Here is a 24,297-nt window from a genome sequence, read left to right as displayed (position 1 = left end):
TCAGCAGATCCTTTATGAAATCTGTACCTTAGAAACAACATCCTGGATTTCACATCTTGGATGATATGTTCCATCATCATATCGAAATCTGTACAGCATATGATCAGGTTTAAACTGGTGCTTATCTGTTACTGAATATTAAAGTGTATTAGTCAAAAACAAGCATCCACAAATTTAACAAGAATAACATTTCAAAACAATAATAATTAATTCAATGTGAATGTAATCTTTTATTAATTTAACATAAATGTAATTTAATAACAATTAAAAGTGCACAAGCTGCTAAGATTTTTCCACAATTTCATTTTCTACTACAAACCGATTACAGTCCAACCTATGCACTACCATGGACGTTTTAGTTTCTAATTGTGTTTTTCATTTTTGCCTGTTTTTACAGTCTTCTTTCTTTGAGAAATTTAATGTCTAATTTATGTGACATATATGCATTATTTGTTTTTGTGTTTATGCCTATCTGCCTGTGATGCCGCATCTAGCAAGATTTTTATTGCATCTAAACTGCCTCTGCCTGCACTTGTGGGCATGACAATAAACTTGACTTACCAATTAATTCTATGTTTATAACTTGTAAATACAAAGCACATTTAGACAATGATCATATTTGAATTCTGTGGAGATTTCTCATATTAAAATGAACCCGTTAAGTGTTCAAACTCCAATAATTAATAACTTGAAGGTAGCTTCTGCCTGCTGTGCCAATTATGTATATGTGTAAAACTTTCAATTGCTGTGCATAGAACTGATTCAGTTGCACAAAATTCAGAAAACCAAAGTTAATAGAAGATGTTTTTCCAATACACATGCAACCATATGGTGATTTTCAACCTAAGTATACAAAATCCTACTAAGGGAGTACTTGCATATCCTAAATATCTTGAAGCAAAGCAGCTTTTATGCCTTATATTACACCCACAGTCTTGCGCAAAAGTGATACATTTTTAAAGTTAAAGAACAGCTTGCAAGGGGACTGCGGACAGTTCATTCCTTGTGCATGATTGGGAAGGATTCTTTCAAATAACCTTTGGAGTGAGTTGGGTTTTAATCAGAGGGAGATGTATATGAATGGATGATCCAGATACTGTTAAAGGTAAAAGCTGTGTACGGTGCGGAAGACAGATGTTGTTTAGTGCATAATGGCATGTAATTTGCATAAGGTAATCTTCAGCAATTACATAGAGTCATGAAGTCAAACAGCTCTACAGCACAGAAACAGGCCCAACTCACCCATGCCAACAAGATGCCCAATTAGTCCAACTTGCCTGCGTTTGGTTCATATCTCTCCAAACCTGTCCTATCCATGTACCTGTACGAGTGCCTTTTAAGTATAATTGTACACGCCTCTATCACTTCCTCGGGAACGAGTTACATGTACACAGCATCCTCTGTATGAAAACACTGATCCTTAAATCCCTTTATACTGAACAAAGTGGATGAGCTCATAGCACAGTTAGAAATTGGCAGGTACGACGTTGTAGGCATTACGGAGACATGGCTGTGAGAGGATCTGAGCTGGGAGCTGAATATCCAAGGTTACACGTCCTGTCGATAAGACAGACACAGGTGGGCAGTGGGGGTGGAGTAGCTCTTCTGGTAAGGAATGAAATTCAGTCCTGAGCAAGGGGTGACATAGGATCAGAAGATGTAGAATCCTTGTGGACAGAGCTGAAAAACTACAAAGGTAAAAAGACCCAGATGAGAGCTATTTATAGGCCTTCAAACAATAGCCAGGACGTAGGGTGCAAGTTACATCAGGAGATAGAATCAGCATGTAAGAAAGGCAATGTTACGGTGGTCATGGGGGATTTCAATATGCAGGTAGACTGGAAAAATCAAATTGGTATTGGGGGATGAGGGAAGAGGGAATTTGTAGAGTGCCTCCAAGATAGTTTCTTAGAACAGCTTGTAGTTGAGCCTACCAGGTAAAAGGCAATTCTGGATTTGGTAATGTTTAATGAACTGGATTTGATGAGGGAGCTTAAGGTAAAGGAACCACTAGGGGGCAGTGACCATTAATATGCTAAAATTCAACCTTCAATTTGAGTGGAAGAAGATGAAATTGCATGTGCCCATTTGTCTGTCGAGCAAAGGCAACTACAGGGGCATGAGGGAGGAGCTGGCTAAAGTTGATTGGAAAGGGACCCTAGCAGGAATGACGGTGGAACAGCAATGGCAGGAATTTCTGGCATCACTTTGGAAGATGCAGGATGTTTTCATTCCAAAGAGGAAGAAAGATTCTAACGGGAGAAAGAGGTGACTGTGGCTGACAAGGGAAGTCAAAGACAGCACAAAACTAAAAGCGAAGGCATATAACATTGCAAAGATCAGTGGGAAACTAGAGGATTAGGAAGCATTTTGAAGCAACAGAAGGTAACTAAAAAGGCAATATGAGGAGAAAGATGAAATATGAAAGTCAGCCATAAATATAAAAGAAGATAACAAAAGTGTCTTCAGATATATAAAGAGTTAGAAAGAGGCAAGAGTGGACTGCTGGAAAATGGTGCTGGAGAGAAGTGATAATGGGGAATAAAGAAATGGCAGACGAATTGAATACATTTTTTGCATCCGTCTTCACAGTGGAAGACACCAGCAATGTCCTGGAAATTCAAGAGAATCAAGGGTGGAAGTTAGTGGAGTGACCTTCACTAAAGAGAAGGTGCTTGGGAAGTTAAAAGATCTGAAGGTGGATGAGTCACCTGGACCGGATGGACTGCACCCCAGGGTTCGAAAAGAAGTGGCTTTAGAGATTGTGGAGGCATTAGTTGTGATCTTTCAAGAATCACTGGAGTCAAGGGTGGTTCCAGATAATTGGAAAATTGCAAATATTACCCTGCTGTTCAAGAAGGGAGTGAGACAGAAGAATGAAAACTAGGCCAGTTTGCCTGACTTCGGTGGTTGGCAAGATTTTAGATTTTAGATTATAAAAGATGAGATTTCTGAGTACTTAGAAGCACATGCTAAAATAGGCCAAAGTCAACTTGATTCTGTGAAAGGGAGATTTTGCCTGGAGAACCTGTTGGAATTCTTTGAGGAAGTAAATAGCAAGATAGACGAAGAAGAGTCAGTGAGTGGTTGCGGTTTACCTGGATTTTCAGAAAGCCTTTGATGAAGTGCCGCTTGTAAGGCTGCTAAAGAAAATGAGAGCCCATGGTATCAGAGGGAAGAAAATAGCATGGATAGCAGGTTGGCTAGATGGCAGAAGGCAAAGAGTGGCAATAAAGGGGGCTTATTCGGGTTGACTGCCAGTGACTCACGGTGTTCCTCAGGGGTGGAGACTCCTCATGCCCTCCTATTTTAGACTCTCACCATGGGAGGAAAAGAAAACTTGCTCTTCACCTTATCTGTGCCCCTCATCAGTCCCCCTCAAACCTCCACAATGTCATCCCTCGGCCTTCTACACTCCAGAGAAAAAATACCCAGCCTATCCAGCCTTAAACTCAAACTCGCCAGACTTGGTGATATCCTTATAAATCTTTGTCACTCTCTTTCTAATTTAATATAATAAAATATTCCTATATTCGTCCCACACCTGGGAAATTTACAATACTTTCATACTTTCTACAATGAGGCATCTTGAATTGTAAACAGAAGTCCAAATATGGCCTCACCAACATCTTGTGCAGCAGGAACATAACGTCCCAACTCATGTACGCAATACCCTGACCACTGGAAACAAGAGAGCCAAATGCGATTTTCATTACCCTGTCTACCTGTGATGCAAACTTCATGGAACTATGTATCTGCACTCTTAGGTCTTTCTGTTCCACAGCACTACTTTCTGTTTACTTGTGACCTTTGCTCAGGCTTCTTATTAAAAAAAAAAGTTTTTCATTGCTTTGTGCGTTTTGACTACTTTTTACCCCATTCAGCCAGGATAAGGTCAAACTAATGATGGGTGTGTGCTACACCCTCCAAATGTTCTATCAGCCAAGTGTTAACTGCATAGTCACTCACCATGATGGATGATTCCATTCTCCAACAGGGCTTGACCCAGATGAACTCCTTCTTCGGGTTTACTGATCTCTTTAATTTCCATCAGCCATGCAACAAACTCACTAAAGTGTCAAAGCAACAAGAAATATAAAGCAGGTCTTAAATCTTTTGATCCTATTAAAATATTATTGATCTCAAAAAGTCATTCACCCACCCTTCATAATTCTGCAGTTCATCTTGTCAAGATTTCATAGAATTCAAATCACTGTAATTGGGCTTGATTGGCCGGTTCCACCGCAAACTTTAACTATCATTGTCAACATCATGTATATTCAGGTAGTTCAGGAAAGTAAAACATTGTTAAAGTTGGTTTATAAATGTCCAAAATGTTCTCTTCTGTTCTGCCCTAAAGCACTCTGATCCACCCATCTCTGGCCTCCATTCATTGATCCTGCATGTATGTTTCTGTGGAAGAAGCCTGTTTCTCAGTACTGATTTTTCCAGCTCCAAGAGAGCAAGGACAAATGTGATGGTTTCTCAGATGGTTTCACACAACACACTGCTGTGAAGGTATCACAAAATGCTGAAGTAACTGAAGTATTTTAATAGCAGGTCAGGCAGCATCTAGGAGAGAGGGAATGGATGACGTTTCGGGTTGAGACCCTTCTTCAGACTGCTGTGACATCATTAAGCCTCATGCCCCTAGAATCCCTCGAACTCTGGTACAAAAACTGTCGGATGTCCAAGGAGCTGGCCGATTTCCACAACTTACATGGATTCTTGATGTGTAGGAAGGGACTGCAGATGCTGATTTAAACTGAGGTACTTAGAAACTTCTCAGAAAGAATAATGAGTCTTTGGAATTCTCTACCCCACACAATTGCACAGCATAGATTATTTGAATATGTGAAGAGGAAATACTTTTTTTTTCAAGATCAGGATCCTTGAGGAACTGGCACAGAAGCAGAGATGATGCCAAGGGTAGCAATGCCATAATCATATTGAATGACAGGGCAGGCTTGAGAGGTCAAGAATCTACTCTTACTCTTGTTTTCCTTATGCTCTAATATTCTTTTTTTCCAACAAGAGATGTCTAATATCTACCTTTGACATTCAATGGAATGACCACTGCCGATCCACCACAATTCACATTCTGCAGGAGAGTTTGAAAAAAATCAACAAAACTATCCTCATAGAAACGTGGCCACAAGAGCAAGTCAGAGGCTTGGTATCCTGCAGCGAACATCTCAGCCTTTCCACAATCTGAAGGCCACAAGTGAGGGGCGTGATGGAATACACTATATTTCCAGATGAGTGTGCCTTGAACTTTCATGGAGCATGACACCATTCTGGATAAACCAACGGTCGTGACTGGTATACCATTAACAGCCCTAAATATTCCTTCCCTCCGTCCTTCCCTGGAGCACAGTGGCTGTCATGTGTACCATTTACAAAGCAGAGTATTTACTTGACCAGGTTACACCTTCCATACCTGTAACGTCTCTCACCTAAAGTGAAGAGCACCACCTGCAGAACCCACTCCAGAACATACATTCTACTGATTTGAAAATAAATAGCCCGCCATTCATCATTTTTGGATCTAAACCTTGTAAATCAGCATGGATTTACAAAGGGGAAATCATGCTTGACTAATCTTCTGGGATTTTTTTGATGTAACTAGGAAAATGGATGGGAGAACAAGTGGATGTAGTGTACCTGGACTTTCAGAAAGCCTTTGATAATGTCCCACATAGGAGATTAGCGGTCAAGATTAGAGCACATGGTATTGGGGGCAGGGTGCTGACATGGATACAAAATTGGTTGGCAGACAGGAAACAAAGAGTAGGGATTAACGGGTCCCTTTCAGAATGGCAGGCAGTGACTAGTGGGGTACCGCAAGGCTCGGTGCTGGGAGCGCAGCTATTTACAATTTACATTAATGACTTAGATGAAGAGATTAAAAGTAACATTAGCAAATTTGCGGATGACACAAAGCTGGGTGGCAGTGTGAACTGTGAGGAGGATGCTATGAGGATGCAGGGTGATTTTGACAGCTTGTGTGAGTGGTCAGATGCATGGCAGATGCAGTTTAATGTGGATAAATGTGAGGTTATCCACTTTGGTGGAAAGAACAGGAAGGCAGATTATTATCTGAATGGTGTCAAGTTAGGAAATGGGGAAGTACAAAGAGATCTGGGTGTCTTTGTTCATCAGACACTTAAAGTTAGCATGCAGGTCCAGCAGGCAGTGAAGAAAGCTAATGGCATGTTGGCCTTTAAGACAACAGGAGTTGAGTATAGGAGCAAAGAGGTCCTTCTGCAGTTGTACAGGGACCTAGTGAGGCCGCACCTGGAGCACTGTGTGCAGTTTTGGTTTCCAAATTTGAGGAAGGATATTCTTGCTATTGAGGGCGTGCAGCGTAGGTTCACTAGGTTAATTCCCAGAATGTCGGAACTGTCATATGTTGAAAGACTGGAGCGACTAGACTTGTATACGCTGGAATTTAGAAGGATGAGAGGGGATCTTATTGAAACATATAAGATTATTAAGGGATTGGACACAATAGAGGCAGGAAACATGTTCCCAATGTTGGGGGAGTCCAGAACCAAGGGCCACAGTTTAAGAGTAAGGGGTAGGACATTTAGAACGGAGATGGGCAAAAACGTTTTCAGTCAGAGAGTTGTAAATCTGTGGAATTCTCTCCCTCAGATGGCCAATTCTCTGGATGCATTCAAGAGAGAGCTAGATAGAGCTCTTAAAGATAGCAGAGTCAGAGGGTATGGGGAGAGGGCAGGAACGGGGTACTGATTGTGAATGATCAGCCATGATCACATTGAATGGCGGTGCTGGCTCGAAGGGCCGAATGGCCTACTCCTGCACCTATTGTCTATTGTCTATAAATCCCATCAAAAAGGCACTGTCGGCACATCTTCAGCAATCTAAGATGACAGCTCACCACCATCTTCTCAGGAACAATGAGGAATGAATAATAAATGCTGGTCTTGCCAATGATATATGATTTCAACAAAATGAATAAACAATGACAAAATGTTGCTAACAAAATATTTGCATAATCATCTCATGTGGGTGCAGATTCAACAAGGGCAGGAGCAGAAGTGCCAGAACCACTCTCTAGGTAAATAACATTTTATCGAGTATAGCATTTGAGCAATACAGCCAATAATCTTTTAACATTAATCTTCCCTCTACTTTTTAAACGGATCTCAGCTCTAGTGTTAATTATGTGTCTGTTCACAAAATATATTGATTTTTTTCCTTTTCTGTATCACTGGTGTCAGACATTATGGATGTGCAAGAGTATTGGATGAGAGAAGTTCAACTATCATGGCACCTTCTCTGAAGTAGCCTTTAAGCACCCAACAGTCACATAAAAATCGGAGTTTTCAACCACAGTGACTTTATCATATGCCTGGCCAAACATTTTCAAAAGAGAAGCAAATTAGAGAAAACTGGCAGAGGGAATAAAAAGTGATATATGATATTGCCCCAATAGATAATAATAAAATTCCATATCCTACCTGCCCAAGAAGCATTTTGGAAATGTACTGAGTTTCCTTTTTCGGTCTTTGATCAAATTTTCCTGTTTACACAGCATATGGTAAAGCTTTTCCCCTTTTTCAGAGATCATCATCCAGGTATCTTGTTCCATGCCAAGTTTCAAACCTAGGAAGTACAATCCAACATACTTTACTTTTCAAAACCTTTCATTGTTTCATATTCCTAGAAAAAGAAACGGGTTGTTACAACAGCGATTAAAATGGATGCTTCGCCTTTAAAAATACGTTGAACTTGTAGAGTGGAGGAGAGCAGAATGGCAATCATTTCTCGGCTACTGCGCTTGGAAAAATATGGCTTTGGCCTGAAACTCCAAAAATAATTTCAATGCCCATTGTTCAACTCCAGCATGAGTTTCAACTATACTAGTCGGAAACTATTATGGTTGTTCTATGTACATTGCTTTTACTACTGCCAGTACTATCATGGTCTACTTTACTTAAAATAATTGATTATTGATTTTTGTCGTTATTGTCCTACGGTCATAAGGAATCAGAGTAGAATTAGGCCATTCAACCCATCTAGTCTATTCTGCCATTCAATCATGGCAGATCTATCGCTCCCTCCTAACCCCACCATTCTCCTGCCTTTTCCCCATAACCTCTGACACCTATATTTATCACCTTGTGTCTAAAGTGCCTGTAAAGCTGCAGCAAGTTAAGAATTTCAATGATTCGGTTTATATCCGGTGCATATATCAAATAAACACTCTCAATCTCTTGATAAATCTCAATGATGTGTTCGTGGATGATCCTTTTGGGACCAGTGACCACTGTTCCATTAGGTTCAAGATAGTTATGGATAGGGACAGTGAGGGCCCATGAGTTTAAATGCTAAATTGGCCAGCTTTGAGGGTATGAGAGCAGGACTCACTTTAATTGGAGTAGGTTGATTGAAGGAAAAGGAACAGCAGGAAAGTGGGATGTTTTTAAAAGTGTGCTGACAAGAACTCAGGACATGCATGTCCCTGTGTAACATGGGCAGAACATACAGTGAATGATAGGGCTCTGGGGAGTGTTGCAGAGCAGAGGGATCTCAGAGTGCAGGTGCATAGTTCCCTGAAGGTAACATTACAGATAGATAGGGAGGTTGTAATGTCCACTGTAAGACCCTGTTGTGGCCAGCACAATGAATATACGCCCAACATCTTGTAAGACGATTTTAATAATGATCCTTCACCAGGAAACCTCTAGAAGGTCACCTGACCTCAGTCATGAGGCACACGCACATTGGCCAGCTTCTGCTCTTGGCCTCAAGGGGGCATTGGCATTTATATTACATGTACATCACAGAGGTCAAAAAGGCTTTTGGTACATTGGCCTTCTTCAATCAGAGTATTCAGTATAGTTGGGAGGTTATGTTGCAGTTATATTAGACGTTTGTGTAACCGCTTTTAGAGTATTGTGTTCAGTTCTGGGCACCATGTAAAAGGAAAGATGTTATCAGGCTGGAAATAATACAGAGAAGATATACAAGGAGGTTGCCAGGACTCGGGGGTCTGAGCTATAGGGTGAGGTTGAGCAAGCAGGGACTCTATTCCTTGGAGCGCAGGAGAATGAGGGGTGATCTTATAGAGGTATATAAAATCATGAGAGGAATGAATCTGGTACATGCACAGAGTCTCTTGCCCAGAGGAGGGGAATCGAGAACCAAGGACATAGGTTTAAGGTGAAGTGGAAAGGACTCAATAGTAATCTGAAGGGTAACGTTTTCACTCAAAGAATGGTGGGTGTAAGGAACGAGCTGCCAGAGGAGGTAGTTGAGGCAAGGACTATCGCAATGTTTAAGAAACAATTAGGTAGGTACATGAATAGGACAGGTTTAGAGGGATATGGGCCAAACCCATGAAGGTGGGACTAGTGTAGATGGGATATGTTGGTCAGTGTGGGCAAGTTGGGCCGAAGGGCCTGTTTCCACACTGACTCTGTGACTCAGTCAGAATAGTTATGCCAATGGAGCAATGTTAGAAGTCTGAATATATTCTTCTGGCAACCTGAATGTTATGAGAACATTTTCCCTTTGTAATTTAATGATACAAAATGTTTTTTTAAATTGTCAGCCATGCCAGAAAAGTGACATTTGCAAACCAGGATAGTTAAACAAAACAGCTTCTCTTTTGAATGATGAAAACAATCTATTGCAGTCTACTCGGAAATGTCCAATTTCAGATTGGAAGAGCCAATTTTGAAAAAGCTACATTTTCAATTGCCCAAAGGTTTTAGCATCAAAATAGTTTCTCAAAAAAAAAAAATCACACATCATGGTTTTCACTATTGTACACATTCAAGACCTTCAACAAATGTTAAATCCTATGCTACATGATATCAGTGTTAAAAAATCCTTCCGTTTCCCTCTCTGGCGTGCACTATAATAGCTGACCACACTATAAATTCCACTATTGAATTGTTTGATCATACATGGACAGAGTTGAACTACAAAATGGAATTCCAGAGTTTCAGGATGTGAATATGTTCCCTTGCACTTTATTCTAATCCATTTGCTCAAAAGCCTCTCAAACTCAATGGCTAACATTCAGGAAATACACCATTAGCAAAAATGTAGTATTCTCGTAAAATTGTTTGATTTGGCTGAACATAACAGAGCAGGATCAGGAAATTAAGCAAAATTGGAAAAAGAGGCAACATTTTATGTGGAAGAGATAAAAACAAAATAAATGTTTATTTTGCAGCTGGAATAACGCGTTGGGGATATTTCCGAATATTATTTGTGTTTTTCTACCTGACTTGACCCCAATGAAAACAGAGGGTGTAAGTTTGTTATTTAGGCCACAATTAATGGCCAAATACCACAAACAGCATAAAATGTTAAAGGCCAGAATATCAGATCCATAGTAAAATTAGAAATATGTGTTCTTTATTTCAGTACCTCAATTCATTTTAAAGCAATCGTAGAAAAAACAGGATGTGTAGATAGGAACTTCAGATGCTGGTTTACACGGAAGATAGACATAGAGTAACTCAGAGAGGCAGGCAGCATCTCTGGATAGAAGGAATGGGTTACGTCTCGGGTAGAGACCCTTCTTCTGACATTTCGGGTCAAGGCCCTTCTTCTGAAGGGTCTCAACTCGAAACGTAACCCATTCCTCTATCCAGAGATGCTGCCTGGCCTGCTGAGTTATTCCAGCACTTTGTGTCTATCTTCCATAGAAAAAACTGTAGCTTTTCTTAAAATCTAAATCTAAATACCTCATGGCCTAAATCTTAACACACAAAAAAGTACTGTGTTCAAATCAAAGGTAGAAATACAAAAAGGTTGAAATACAAACAACAATTAATTCACTATAAATTAATTTCTCTTCTTAGGCAGCCCTGAAACTTGCTTCCACTCCTGGACCTGTGACAGATGAGGCCAATGTGGGACACGCATCTTCTGCACAAAGGTTTTTTTTAATGGGAGAGCAGTTTGTAAGTTGTGTGTTTCTTTCACCATTTAAGCCGGGTTTCCACCACATGTGCACAAGGTCAACATCAGTGCTATACCTGAACGGTGTTTCTCCATTTTGAGTCATCATGGGATTCCCTGGAGTTGGTGAGTTTATTGCAACCTTTCCTCTGGCAATGTGTTTCGGGACTCGTGTTGGGCATGTGAATGGCACGGCCTTTTCATCGTACACGTGCGTGTAATTAGAGGCTCAGTATTGGGAATGTCAGCCTGAGCAAAGGCATTGATTAGGGTTCAGTTATCCTGCCAATGGATGGGAGTGTTATCGGAGGTCAATCATCACACTTTCAAGACATCACTACACGACTTATTTAGGACAGTGATCTAGCCCCATCTATCTTCTTTCCATCATAAATTCCACAATTGGGATGTTAGCATCATGTTAAATTGCATTTATAGTGCCTTAGCAAATTAAACAGCCCATGACAAGAGGCAGTAAAATCTAGACAACATTCAGCCATGGGCTGATAACCAGCAAGTTATGATTGCTCCACATAAGTTATCAACAATGACCATACTCAATAAGAGAGAGCCCAATCACCTACCTACATTCAATAGCATTACTATCAATGAATATCCCAGGGGTCACCATTGACCAGAAACTCAACTACACAAGCCACATATATACTATGGCTACAGGAGCTGTGCAGAGGCTAGGTAACCTGCTCATTCTGAAGAAGGGTCTCGACCCGAAATGTCACCCATTCTTTCTCTCCAGAGATGCTGCCTGTCCCGCTGAGTTACTCCAGCATTTTGTGTCTATCTTCGGTGTAAACCAGCATCTGCGGTTCCTTCCTATACAGTTGACGCCAAAGTCTTTTAGATCATTTACAGAGCACAAGTCAGGAGAATGATGGAATGTCATGCACTTATTTAGATAAGAGCAGTACCAGCTCTCAGGGAAGCTCAATACAATCCAGGCCAATGTAGCTAATTGCTTGGCCTTGCATTAACCATCCTAAACATTCACTGCTGCCAACACCAGCACACAATGACTGCTGGATGTACCATATATAAAATGCGTGGCAGTCAATTTCCCACGCTAGTCCGACAGCAATCACCAAACCATAACCAAAGAGGATCAAGACCTGCAGGATCCCCTTCAAGTTGGACTGGGAAATATATCACTGCTTCTTTATTGTTGGATCTAAATCCTAGAATTCCCCTCTCAATAGGACTGTGGTGATTCCTTTATTTTATTGACTGCATCAGTTCAAAAAGGCAGCTCATTGCCACCTTCTCGAGGACTATCAAGGATGGGTAATAAAAGTTGGTCTTGCATGCAACAACCAGATCCTAAATGGAAAACAATTGCTCTATACAAGTGGTCCAAGTCTCAGAAGCATAGACAACAGCTATCATTACAGTTCCAGCAGACCATGAGTTCACTGACTACGGGATAACTGCCATTTGCAGCCACACTCACCTGCTTCTGTCTTAACCAATCCCACTCAGCAATGGCTGGGCAGAACACCCTTTAAATCACTGGCAGAGGGAAAGTGGGCAAAAGCGAGGGCAGGTATGTGGTCGGGAGCAAAGGATGCCAGAATATGGCCAGGTCCATAGTCAAGTACATAACTGCCTGGGTCAGAGCACAGCTGGGAGAGTGTGCAGAGAGAAGCAGGGGTGAGGATTGAAGCGTCGCGGGTTGAAAGAGGACAGGAAGTCAGAGGGCAGCTGTACCGAGAAACTCAAATTCATTAATGTCATTCATGCTTAATGAAGTGTAAAATTATACAGCTTACTCTTTCTTCGTTCTCGCTCCTTTAGAAAGGCCTCCAGCCATTTCTGTTTGTCTTCTGATGACTTGGCCATGCAGACAAACCATTTATTTTTGGCAGTGTTATGTATTTTCCAACCATTGATCACAGTGTGGCCACTGCTATGATAATCCGCTGGAGAAAATAACAAAGCTAATTATACACAACATTGTGTTATATTCCATATCTCAAAGGGAAAATGTTTAAAATATCACACGTTTTGGATTATCCACGATTATCCACAATATAAGGTCATGGTGTAAAGTCGCAAGAGGTGTTTAATCACTCCGTATCATCCATATATCGTCCATCATAAATTCAAGAACGTTACACTGTTCAACGTTAATATGGAAAATAGACAAATTACATCAGTAATGTCACCATTTTCTCATCAATCAAGTTTCACTTTTTCATATTCCAGGAAATGGACTCAAGGATCAGATCAAATAATATGGCACAGCATAATATTTCTTAAATAACACTATGCAATATTGTTCATTCCTTCAGTCTAGGGCATGACTTTGCAGGAAAAATCCCAACCACTTAATTTCAAACAGTGATAATCACAAGATAATATTTTTTTGGAGTGCATGAGGGATCCTTAATTCAAGGAAAACTGGTGGCTTCAACTTGACAGAAAAGTTTATAAAAAACGAAATCTGAAATTCAATTCCAAATATCCCACTTCAGAGTAAAGCAGGGCAAGGCCCAGTCGACAAACCTACTCCCACGGAATGGTTTGGGCTGTTAAAATATGGGGCGTAGGATAGTGTTAATATGCGGGGGATTGCTGGTCAGCGCAGACCCGGTGGGCCGAAGGGCCTCTTCCCACACTGTATCTCTAAACTAAACTAAATGACTAATCAAGAATCCTCACGAGCAAAGTGGAAAATATCAAGCTGAGCAATTATCTGAGAAATATTTTCCTTCTAAGTGTCAGGACAGCTGCAAATTTTTGTCTTGTGAAAACTTGAAAAGCACATAAAGTGTTAGGCAAACCTTATTAAAATGGTATCAGGGGCCAAACGTTTCCCAGTATTAATCTTAAATGGATGAAGCTCTGTTCCAGAGCTTGCATATGTAAAAAACATTTATAATTATAATTGTAATACCATTACTTTCATAGTGCACAAAATTATTTAGATATCACAATATCAGATGCTCAAATGCTATGTAAAATTACCTCAATGATTTTTAAACTGTTTTTCTTTAACTTATTTACAATTCTCTCTCTATTTTTATGACAATTCTGTTTTCTGCACAGAGAAGGAATTAAAGTACTTCTTGGGGTTTTTTTAATTTCCAGGGTGCTCTACGGTCAATGCAAAACCTATCAAATTGTATCAGATTGGGACTACTTTATAATCTCTAAAATGACCAGAGTTTTCCTGCCTAGCTATGTTTGCAGGGTAATTCTAAAATCTGGCAAACCAGACAAACATTTTGGTTTTCCCCTCTCCCTTCCCCACATCCTTGAGGAGAATGCTAATCAAAGGAAAATTGTCCTGTGGGTAAAAGCTCAGAATTTCCTTGAAAATATAACAACGTTGTTTTCAAAATCCCACCCAAACAAGGATAATTTCCATGATTCAATGTTTACATTGTATTAGTCATAATGTTCCAACCACCAAGTTGGTGAAGATCATGATTCTGGTCAGTTATATCTCTGAATGAATGAAAGTTGTGAATGAAAATATGTGAGTTCAGTAGTTAATGTCAATTAATTGAAATACATTATAATATGTAAATGAAAGTGCATGAACTCTATTTATTTCCATGATAAAGTATTTTTTTATCCCAATCAACATATTTCTGATCAATTGCATAATGTTAGTGCTTGAACAAAACCTGAAATTACAATTTGATTTTTCTAATCTATGAGAAATTCTTTTTTTCATGTTACTTTATTTTTGTAGTGAAATATTTTGCAAGCAAATTTTTGGGCTGAGTCATTGAATTAGTATACATTAATACAAGTTAAGGTAGCAAAGGAGAAGCATGGCAGAATGGCAGGAGGAGGGAGTTCTAAGGGAGTCAGGAGCAGTGCATGCCCTTTGCAAACTGGTTTTGGGAATATAATAAATGAAACTATTAAAATGACAAACCTACGTTTACTTTGCCTCAGTATTTACAGTATTAACAGCTAACTGGACATTCAAAGGAACCTAACATTGATTCAGGGACTGGAAGTTCACCGAAGTGAACAGAAACAAAATAACAGCACAAAGAAAATAATAACATCAAAGAGTGACCAAGACCCAAACACTCATTTTTACTAGATGGATCAAAGCAATGTGTTTGTTTTTATTGCAAGTTTCCCTTAGATTCAAAGCTGCCCCCTTAGATTGGAAACTTACATCAGTTCTTCCATTAATAAAGAAAGAGAGAGAGCAGCGAACTGTCGACCAGTTTAAATAAATACAGGGATAACTGCAAATATTCAGGACATTTTCTGAGGGAGAAACAAAGTTAATGTTTAAGGCTAGAGATATAGAAACTACGGATGCTGGAATTTTGAGGGGAAAAAAACCTGATTTATGAATATTTGAAATTAATATTTCATTTTCTGCATAAATAATTGTAATTTCATTGCATTAATGTTCCCTCCAAGGTAACATTTATATTTGGTGACATTTTTAATCCATTACACAGAAAAGAAAATGAAATCCTTAAACATAGGTTAAGCAATGTAAAAAATAATTACCTGTTCCATCATCAACATTTTCCACTTCCATGATCTCTGTATTTATTCTGCCACGAAAAAGATACCGATGTCCATCAGCTACTTTCTTTGGGTGTGTGGTATTCTTTAAACGCCTGCAAGTTTAAGTATTGCATCCTTTATCCAACCCGACATTTTACCTCCTTTCTCAAGTTCATTCTAATTGTGTTTAAATTTAGTTTTATGGAGTGTTAATGTATTCCTGTATTATCAAGGGCATAATCACATTATGTATTCAATATAAGAATTCATTGAGCACAAGAATAGTATTTAAATGAACTGATGATTTGGGATTATGAAGTTGTAAATGTGAAATGGATATTAGCTGCAATGCCACAATTTTCACAAACCAAACACATTCAAATGTTAGAAATCTGATTTAAAAATAGAAAAAGCCAGAATATTCATCAGGTCTGACAGAGATACAAAGCTAATGGTTTAGGTTGTGAAGTTTCAATGACACCTTGGTCCTCGTTTCTCCTTTCACATATGCTGCATGATGCAATCACAGGGAGAAAGTACAAACGCCATAGAGACGGCACCCACAGTCTGGATTGAACCTGGCTCTCTGCCGCTGTAAGGCAACAACTCTATCGCTGTGACACTGCACCTCCCATTTAAATTAGGACAAGATTTGGAAGAGCACTTTATACCCATCACCTGATGCTTTCCCACATATGTGTTTGACATAATATGTAGGAAACCATTAAATGATTTCTTCGAGAAGTTTCCTATGGAATTACACATTGGTGGATTCTTATGTAACTTCAGAGGAGGATCAACAATTTAATTGAATTTTTCGCAAAATCACTATTCATGCTAGCAATGCAACTGATGTCTTGCTGCAGTAATAATGAAGTACAGAACCTCTTCTCCAGATTTGACAATTGGAGGAAAGTAAGTGAGCATATTAAAGAAGTAGGGAAGAAAGTGAAGGGGAAATGGAGGACACTCACATTGCTCATCTCTAAATAAATCTGAGTTTTAAAAACTTGATTTGACACACGTTTCTTCTTCTATAATGTGGTAAAATGGGTACAAAGCGGAGTACAATGTGCTCACACTAAATAAAACTATACATTTCAATTCGCAAGCCATGAACTTATGAACAATTTTTTTTTAATTCAAAATAAAGATAGCCGAAAGTACATCTAATAAAACAAAAGAGGCTGCAGATACCAGAATCTGGTGCAAAAAAATGGAATGTGTAGGAAGGAACTGCAGACGCTGGTTTAATCCAAAGATAGACACAAAAAGCTGGAGTAACTCAGCGGGACAGAGAATGTTTCAGGTAACTTCATCCCGAGTGTTTTTCTCCCATACGCACGCACCTGTACAGTTAGTTTTCTTCTCCCTTTGTTCCCATTGTTATCTGCTCCAATCCTCCCCCCATCTGCCATTGGAACTTTACCTGATTAAAACTGCAACGCTGAGAACTTGTAAAATATGTGACGTGATCAACCTTTAAACAGCCTGCAAGGGGGACAAATTAAAATCTAAACACCTGTGTCAGGTGATCAACAATGCGCCTCCCCATGTGAAGTATGTCAATGTTTCAGGAGCCTCATGAATCACATGGAGCATTTTGCCACTTGCATCTTTATAGGGAAGGGAGAAGACAACATGGTGCAGGCAAATAGGATCTGGGCATGATCTGAATGCATAACAAACCAATGTTATCATCGTGAACTCAACTCTTAAGTGCCTGCTCACTTCAAAACTATTAGGAATGATCAATATCTGTCAGCATTGCCAGTGATGTCCTCACTCCACAAACAAAAGCTAAAAATTATACCCTTTTCACTCTGATTCCTACTATTTTAATACTGTTTGCTTAACGAGGTGGTTTTAATAATGAAAGTGATCAGAGAACAGGAAATATAAAATTAAGCCTCTCCATCTTTGAACTTCAAACAAATGCATAGCATATGCAATGCATTACTAGCTGCTCATGAAATTACAAGTCCAGGTTCAAAAACGTAATGCAATTCAAAGTTGCTGCAAGGAGCAGGTGGAAGAAATAATGAAAAAGTAATAAAATGAAGGCGGCTTCATTTTTCTGCCCTCAAATGTACAAGTTTGTACATGAATGGAAATATTGGGCTAAAGTTTAACTTAAAACTGCGGACTGGACACCAGGGGCAAGTAGCACAAGGCAAGCATGGAAATTAATGCAATGCATCGGTCAGTATGTTTTAAACTAGCCATTTCATTAAAATATTATATTGTGGTTTTGAGCAAATAGGTTCCCATCCCATGCATACACAAGTCAATTTCAATGTCAATGTTTAAATAAAGTCCATTCTATTGTTCACAAGTTCACAAGTTATAGGAGGAGAATTAGGCCATTCGGCCCATCGAGTCTACTCTGCCATTCAATCATGGCTGATCTCAGCCTCTAAAATCCATTTTCCTGCCTATTCCCCATAACCTTTGACATCTGTTCTAATCAAGAAATTGTCTATCTCTGCCTTAAAAATATCCACTGACTTGGCCTCCTCAACCATCTGTGGCAATGAGTTCCACAGATGAATTCTGAGGCTATGACCCCTGGTCCTAGACTCTCCCACCAGTGGAAACATCCTTTCCACATCCACTCTATTTAAGCCTTTCATTATTCTGTAATATACATTGTGACATACTATTATGATATTATGCTTTTTTCTGTTGAATATTGTATAAGGTGACAGCTGGTAATTATGGCTAAACTGCTGTATCTAATAAACACTTTAAAAACGATATTTACAAAGCACCTTTCAAGACCTTGAAACATTAGAAGCGCCTCACATTGAATACAAATTTTTTTTTGAATTTACTCCTTCATAAAGCTGGATGACAGTCAAGAGTGAAGCGAGATTAATTGTCATATGTACTGACAACAGAATAATGAAATTCTTCCTTCAGCAGCTTATCAGGTCCCTAAATGCAATACACCCAGATAATATATATTCTTTTAAATTCAATAAACAATTCAATAACCAACTTATGCCAGCTTGGTCCCACCCCATAAATTCAATATCTGGATAATGTGTTTTTAGGCTATTGTCAAGGAATAAATATTTGCCAAGACTCCGGGGAAAATTCCTCACGGTTCTTCAATCATGAGAGGAAACCTCCCGAGAGGAGAGGCAAAGCCTTGGTTTAAAATCTTATGCAATTGTTGGCTATTCTGGCTGTATTGTTCTCCGTCAATAGTGCAACATTTTGTGGTCTGGTGTTAGAAGCAGGACATAAGCCATAACTTTCTAACAGAGGCAACCTGCCCACCATGAATGATGATAAAGAACAAATACTGAGAACAAATACAGCAGGTTGGTATTGTTAAGTTTTTGTGTCAGACAGTGAGAACAGGATATATCATGAGATGTGATACTATATAGTTTCAACCTGTTGTGAAATTTGAATAATGTGGTACACCAAATATATTCCCAGCACGTCTGTACAAATTCAGCAAATACACTGCTCCAACCCTCCCCACCATCACCTTCACATATTTCTTTCTCTTCAAACTTAACTTCAGACAACTTTTGGTGAGGTGCTCGACAATTTAGAAATGTTTCCTCTGGTAATTTATATTAGGATTAGCAAATCTTGTGAAGGACAGCCACTCGTAAATTATGTACCCCAAACGGAACATGATATACTTCAAAGCATTTCCAAATCATAAACAGTGACAATGAAATCACCCACCTATGCTTCTTTTTACAGTATACCAGCAAGTTATCAAAGAGGAAGAAAATTCGCTCCTGAATATTCCCAGCTGAAATTTTCAGTAGATTGCCTTGCATCAGTATTTCAGTGCATGCATCTGTTATGTTGGATCCCTGAAAACATATAAAGCAAAATAAAATTGATTATTGACAGTTCTAAGCAAGAAATAATCAATGTACTTCATTTCTTTTAAAATTCGATTAGCAAATTATTCGTACAGAACTTCACTTGTCACTCTGCCACGATGGATGAAAGGCCAAGATAATCCGAGGACAATATTTGTATTGTTTCGCTGAAGTAGGCAATGAACAATCAGATCATTCTCACTTCCAAAATCGCCAATTGACAACTAACAGTGCCAGTTAAGTCATATTTAAAATGCATAAAATTGAATTTTAATGTGCACGCAGTTTATTCATAATTCCATTTTTCTTTATCTCAGTCTGAAACCAACTCTGACCCTTTAATCTATATTAACTCTCAAAACTCATATCCTTTAATTAACAAATGTTGGAGAGATTGAAAATAAAATATTTTCCTTCCCCTCATCCAGTTTCTTCCAAATATTATGAATACTGAATTATAATTATTTAATTTATGGTTGTTAGAATATAAAAGACTACATTACACTCTAGGTGTCTCTTTTACTAAATGTTAATGTCTTGTGGTGTCTTTAAATGGCATAAGATCACCCAGTCACCTGCTCTAAATTGGCATGCAATGGAGCATCTGAGAAAAGGTCTGACAAACTGAGATAATTAATTTTTAACACACCAGTTTTACTGGCTAGGCTTGAAGAGAAACAAACCAAGCAGCAAATATTAAAATAAAAGTGAGTACTGGGAAAAAGCAAGCTTCAAAAGCGCTCTTGTCCCCAATGTAATTTCTAAATTACACCCTGACATCATCTGAGTAGAAGTTGCTATTGTAACTAGCAAGACCAACACTTATTATCTATCCCTATTGGCTCCTGATGACTTTCAATGCCATTTCAAAGAGCAGAGGTGGCTCTTAAGTCCAATGTGGATATGAAGTCCAAACCAGCTAAGAATTACAGATTTCCTTTCCTGTGCCACCTGTTCCTGCCATTGAGAAGAACTCTTATCAGTGTTTAGGAAAGAAAACAGATTCCCTTTCCTGTGCCACCTGTTCCTGCCATTGAGAAGAACTCTTGTCAGTGTTTAGGAAAGAAAACTGCAGATGCTGGTTTAAATCGAAGGCAGAAACAAAATGCTGGAGTAACTCAGGGTCAGGCAGTATCTCTGGAGAGAAGGAATGGGTGACGTTTGGGGTCAAGATCCTTCTTCAGTCTGACCCGAAACGTCACCCATTCCTTCTCTCCAGAGATGCTGCCTGACCCGCTGAGTTACTCCAGCATTTTGTGTCTACCTTCTTGTCAGTGTTTAGTTTAGTTTAGAGATACAGCACGGAAACAATCGCTTCGACCCACCAAGTCCATGACGACCATCAATCCCAGCACTACCTACACAGCCTAGGAACAATTTAACCAAGCCAATTAACCTACACACTTGTATGTCTTTGGATTGTGGGAGGAAACCAAAGCTCCTGGGGAAAAAACCCACGCAAGTCACGGGAAGAACTTACAAACTCCGTACAAACAGCACCCGTGGTCAGGATCAAACCCGGGTCTCTGGCGCTGTAAGGCCCAGTGTGATGCAAAGTTTTCAGGTGATGTGCCTGTCATTGTTGAATAGCTGGCAGTGTGTGGAAGTTGTGAAAAGTGGGTGTGAAGCTTACAACACTGTTAAATGAAAGATTGGGTGAACATACAAAACCAGACGGATTGCCATTTATGGTGGGACAGTGAAGTGCCGTCCTCTATATTGGGAAAGTCAAACATAAACTGGGAACAATTCTGGAGACATACTTCAAGAACATAATGTAGGTAAATGGGATTATATAGATAGATACAGTGAAAGCCATAGATACAGTGGGCCATTTTGGTCCACAAGGGGCTATTTTGCTTCTATGTCCTATAACTCTATACTCAAATAAACAGCTCAATTTAGTCCTTTACAATGACTCCTCCTGAGTTTGCAATTGCCTATCACTTGAATTCTCTATGCACCTCCCACACTGACCTCTCCGTCTTTGCCCTCTTATGTGGCTCCAATGAAACCCTGTGTGAGCATGAGAAATCAGATCACTGCTTCGGACATTCAACCCACGGAGCAAAACAATGAATTGAATAAATACAGATAATAATTGGTTAGTTCAGATGAAACGTCAGTGAACTGAATAATTAATTCTGTTTCTCTAGCTACATATACTGCCTAACCTGATGAGCATTTCCAGCATTATGGATTTTTTTTCAGGTTTCCAACATCTGACTTTTGATTCTGCTGATCTCAGTAACGACCTTCCCCTTTTATTTTACCCCACACAGGAACTACAACTAAGCTTTGATCTTGTTAAAATCCAAAAATAACCCTCCGTTTCCTCAAAGCCAAGCAGCAAGCTAAGCATTTCCTTCTGGAAGAAAATCCTCAAGCTTTTCTCTTTTGTATTTCAGCTTATTCACCCAGAACCAGATGTCGATGTATTAAAAAAATATATTATCCATTCCATGACAAAAAGCTTGGGACTTGATCTGAGACGTTGGCACCCACTCTGAATAATCAGAACTGTTTATTCAGAATTCAAAGATGTGGTCTACTTCCTGTTTAAAGAGTTTCAGTCAAAATATTGATTTTCTGAAATTTAAATGCAGTCACAACAACACTTTGGAATGGATCACTTTGGCAAATTTGTATCAGCCACTTCAAGTTGCAAACCCCATTAGCATTCCTTACTCCCCTCCCCCCCCCTCCCCCCCACCCCGTCCCAGCCCCCCACCCCGTCTCCTCCCTCCCCATCCCCCTATCTCACCCCCCATCAAGCATGCACCTAGTGGTGTCGCTGCTTGCAGTACCACACGTTAACACTTGCACTGCTATGGATCAAAGCTCAGTCTTGGTAGAAATAAGAGCAGGTCACACAAGCTCTCCTTGCTATTTATAGGGACACTCTATTGACGTTGAGTGGTATGGCTGGGCAGTTACAGAGGTGACTGCAGACTGCTCAAACATTTATCAAGTTCCACAGAAGGTGCCGAGTTACTCCTTCAGTGGGTGCCTCAGTTCCCAGCCAAGTGTCGCCATATTTCTCAGTTTGATGCTCAGTACAGCCTAGGATCGCCCAGCGTCTCTGCTCATAAATAAATTGTTACATCCTTTTTCCCATTTCACTGAGGTGGCATCGCAAGGGTTGTATTTTGCCAGCTTTGCCGGTTCCCCGTGAATGCAGGCAGCCACTGTGAGGGCCCCAATTAAGAACACGGAACTGCTGCTTCTTAAATGTACACCTGATTATCAATCATACGAAGAATTGCACAATGGCACATGCCATGTTTGTTGGAAGTACGAATGACTCTTTACTTCTGAGGAAGGCCGCGGTGCAAGGTATTTACAGTGGCCAGCAATACCCAGAGGGATCAAGCCTTAGGCAATATGGCTACTCTCCATTTCTATTGCTCTTCACATCTATTTCAGCTCCGACCACAACAGCTGAGCATCAATCCAACTGAATTAGAGTCACTTGAGGAAAGCAAAATTCTGGTAATTTATTTCTCTCTCAGATGATAGTGTGTTACATTCATCACTCTGGGGACACCCAGCAATAAATCCCAACCAGATGTGAAGACTCCATCAAAATGCTCCACAACCTTGCATTCCACAGACAGCAGCCAGTGGAAGAGTAGTATAGAAAACAAGGAATATCAGCAGCACGAGACTGAGCCTAAAACAGAGCTACCAGAGGAATTTCTCAGCCGAACATCCAAAACCTCATGCCCAAACTGAACGGAGGGCAGAGCCACTGTCAGCGTTTCATAAAGAACCTACTAAATCACCTCGCTTAATTCAAACCAAGTTGATGTCTCCACACTTCAATCCTCGACACTAAAATGGTATGCATGTCTAGACCCAGTGATACATAGCTCCTGCTATGCACGTCAACTTGCTTTACTATATCCTCACAGAATCTCAACTATTCCAAAGCAGAATTGCCATCACAATATATATTTGTCATTGTTAAGAGTTTACTGTAATCATTTTTCTGGTATTACTTCAATAATATATTAAATAGCTTATGCCAACCACCCATCTAACCTATTGCCCGATGTAAATATTCTTATCATAAGGTCAGATGCAGCATGAATGCATATCATACTGCACAAAAACAAGCCCTTCAGTACATTTCATCCATACAGTCAAAGATGCCCCATCTACAGTAAGTTAGTCCCATTTGCTTGTGTTTGGCCCTTTTCTCCCTCTGAAATCGTGCATTCCATCTACCTCCCCAAATACCTTGAAATGTTGTTATTATACCTGCTTCAACTACTTACGGTGGCAGCTCATTTCCCCGCATGGGGGAACCTCCGTGAGGGAGGGGGGGGAAGGACAATGGAGACCTGGCCTTGGGGAAGGGTGGGAGGGGGGAGGGAGAGCAATGGAGGACCCAGTGCAAGGGGACTGAGCGCGGATACTTTGTAACTTTGTCAGCGCCCTTTATGTGGCGACAATTGCATTCCTTGGGTATGTAAGCAAAGACGTTCACTGTGACGTGTGACATGTGACAATAAAGTATTTGTTCATTCAATTCATTAATTCATTCATTTATAAACCCATCATCCTCTATATATTAAAGTTGCCTCTCAAGTTGCTATTAATTCCATCCCTCTCACCTTAAACCCATGGCCTCTAGTTTTGGATTCCCTGTCCTTGGAAAAAGACTGCATTAATCTGACTATTTCCCTAATATACTCTACAAAATCACCCTATTGTCTCTTGCGTGCTGAAGAATAAAGTCATACCCTGCCCAACCTTTAGCTCAGGCCCTCAAATCCTGACAACATCCTTGGAAATCTTCTCTGCACCCTTTCTGGCCCAAAGAAATCTTTCCTTTAACAGGACAACCCAAACTGAACAAAATACTCCAAATGCAATTTAACCAATGTCTTGTACAGCTACAACATTTTTGCCACTTATGATAAGTGCAACTTCCTCAATTTATTTGGCCAAAGCATTAATGAAATAAAGATATTGGCTGAGAAGAGAC

The 24,297-nt window shown here is 39.8% G+C and overlaps 1 protein-coding gene across 3 annotated transcripts in view; it reads right to left on the bottom strand.

The window, feature by feature from the left end:
- Nucleotides 1–24,297, bottom strand: part of prex2 (phosphatidylinositol-3,4,5-trisphosphate-dependent Rac exchange factor 2) — a 264,841-nt gene that overhangs the window by 176,560 nt on the left and 63,984 nt on the right. For all 3 annotated transcript variants that reach the window (XM_078398119.1, XM_078398117.1, XM_078398118.1), the window contains 6 exons: nucleotides 19,159–19,292; nucleotides 15,451–15,563; nucleotides 12,732–12,881; nucleotides 7,488–7,632; nucleotides 3,970–4,070; nucleotides 28–131 (listed from right to left, as the gene is read on the bottom strand). In XM_078398119.1, the coding sequence (XP_078254245.1) occupies nucleotides 28–131; nucleotides 3,970–4,070; nucleotides 7,488–7,632; nucleotides 12,732–12,881; nucleotides 15,451–15,563; nucleotides 19,159–19,292 (747 nt within the window). The remainder of the gene's footprint in view (nucleotides 1–27; nucleotides 132–3,969; nucleotides 4,071–7,487; nucleotides 7,633–12,731; nucleotides 12,882–15,450; nucleotides 15,564–19,158; nucleotides 19,293–24,297) is intronic.

Source organism: Rhinoraja longicauda, chromosome 4 (assembly GCF_053455715.1).
Source record: "Rhinoraja longicauda isolate Sanriku21f chromosome 4, sRhiLon1.1, whole genome shotgun sequence".
NCBI classification, from domain to species: Eukaryota; Metazoa; Chordata; class Chondrichthyes; order Rajiformes; family Arhynchobatidae; genus Rhinoraja; species Rhinoraja longicauda.
This window is presented reverse-complemented; position numbering and strand designations above follow the sequence as displayed.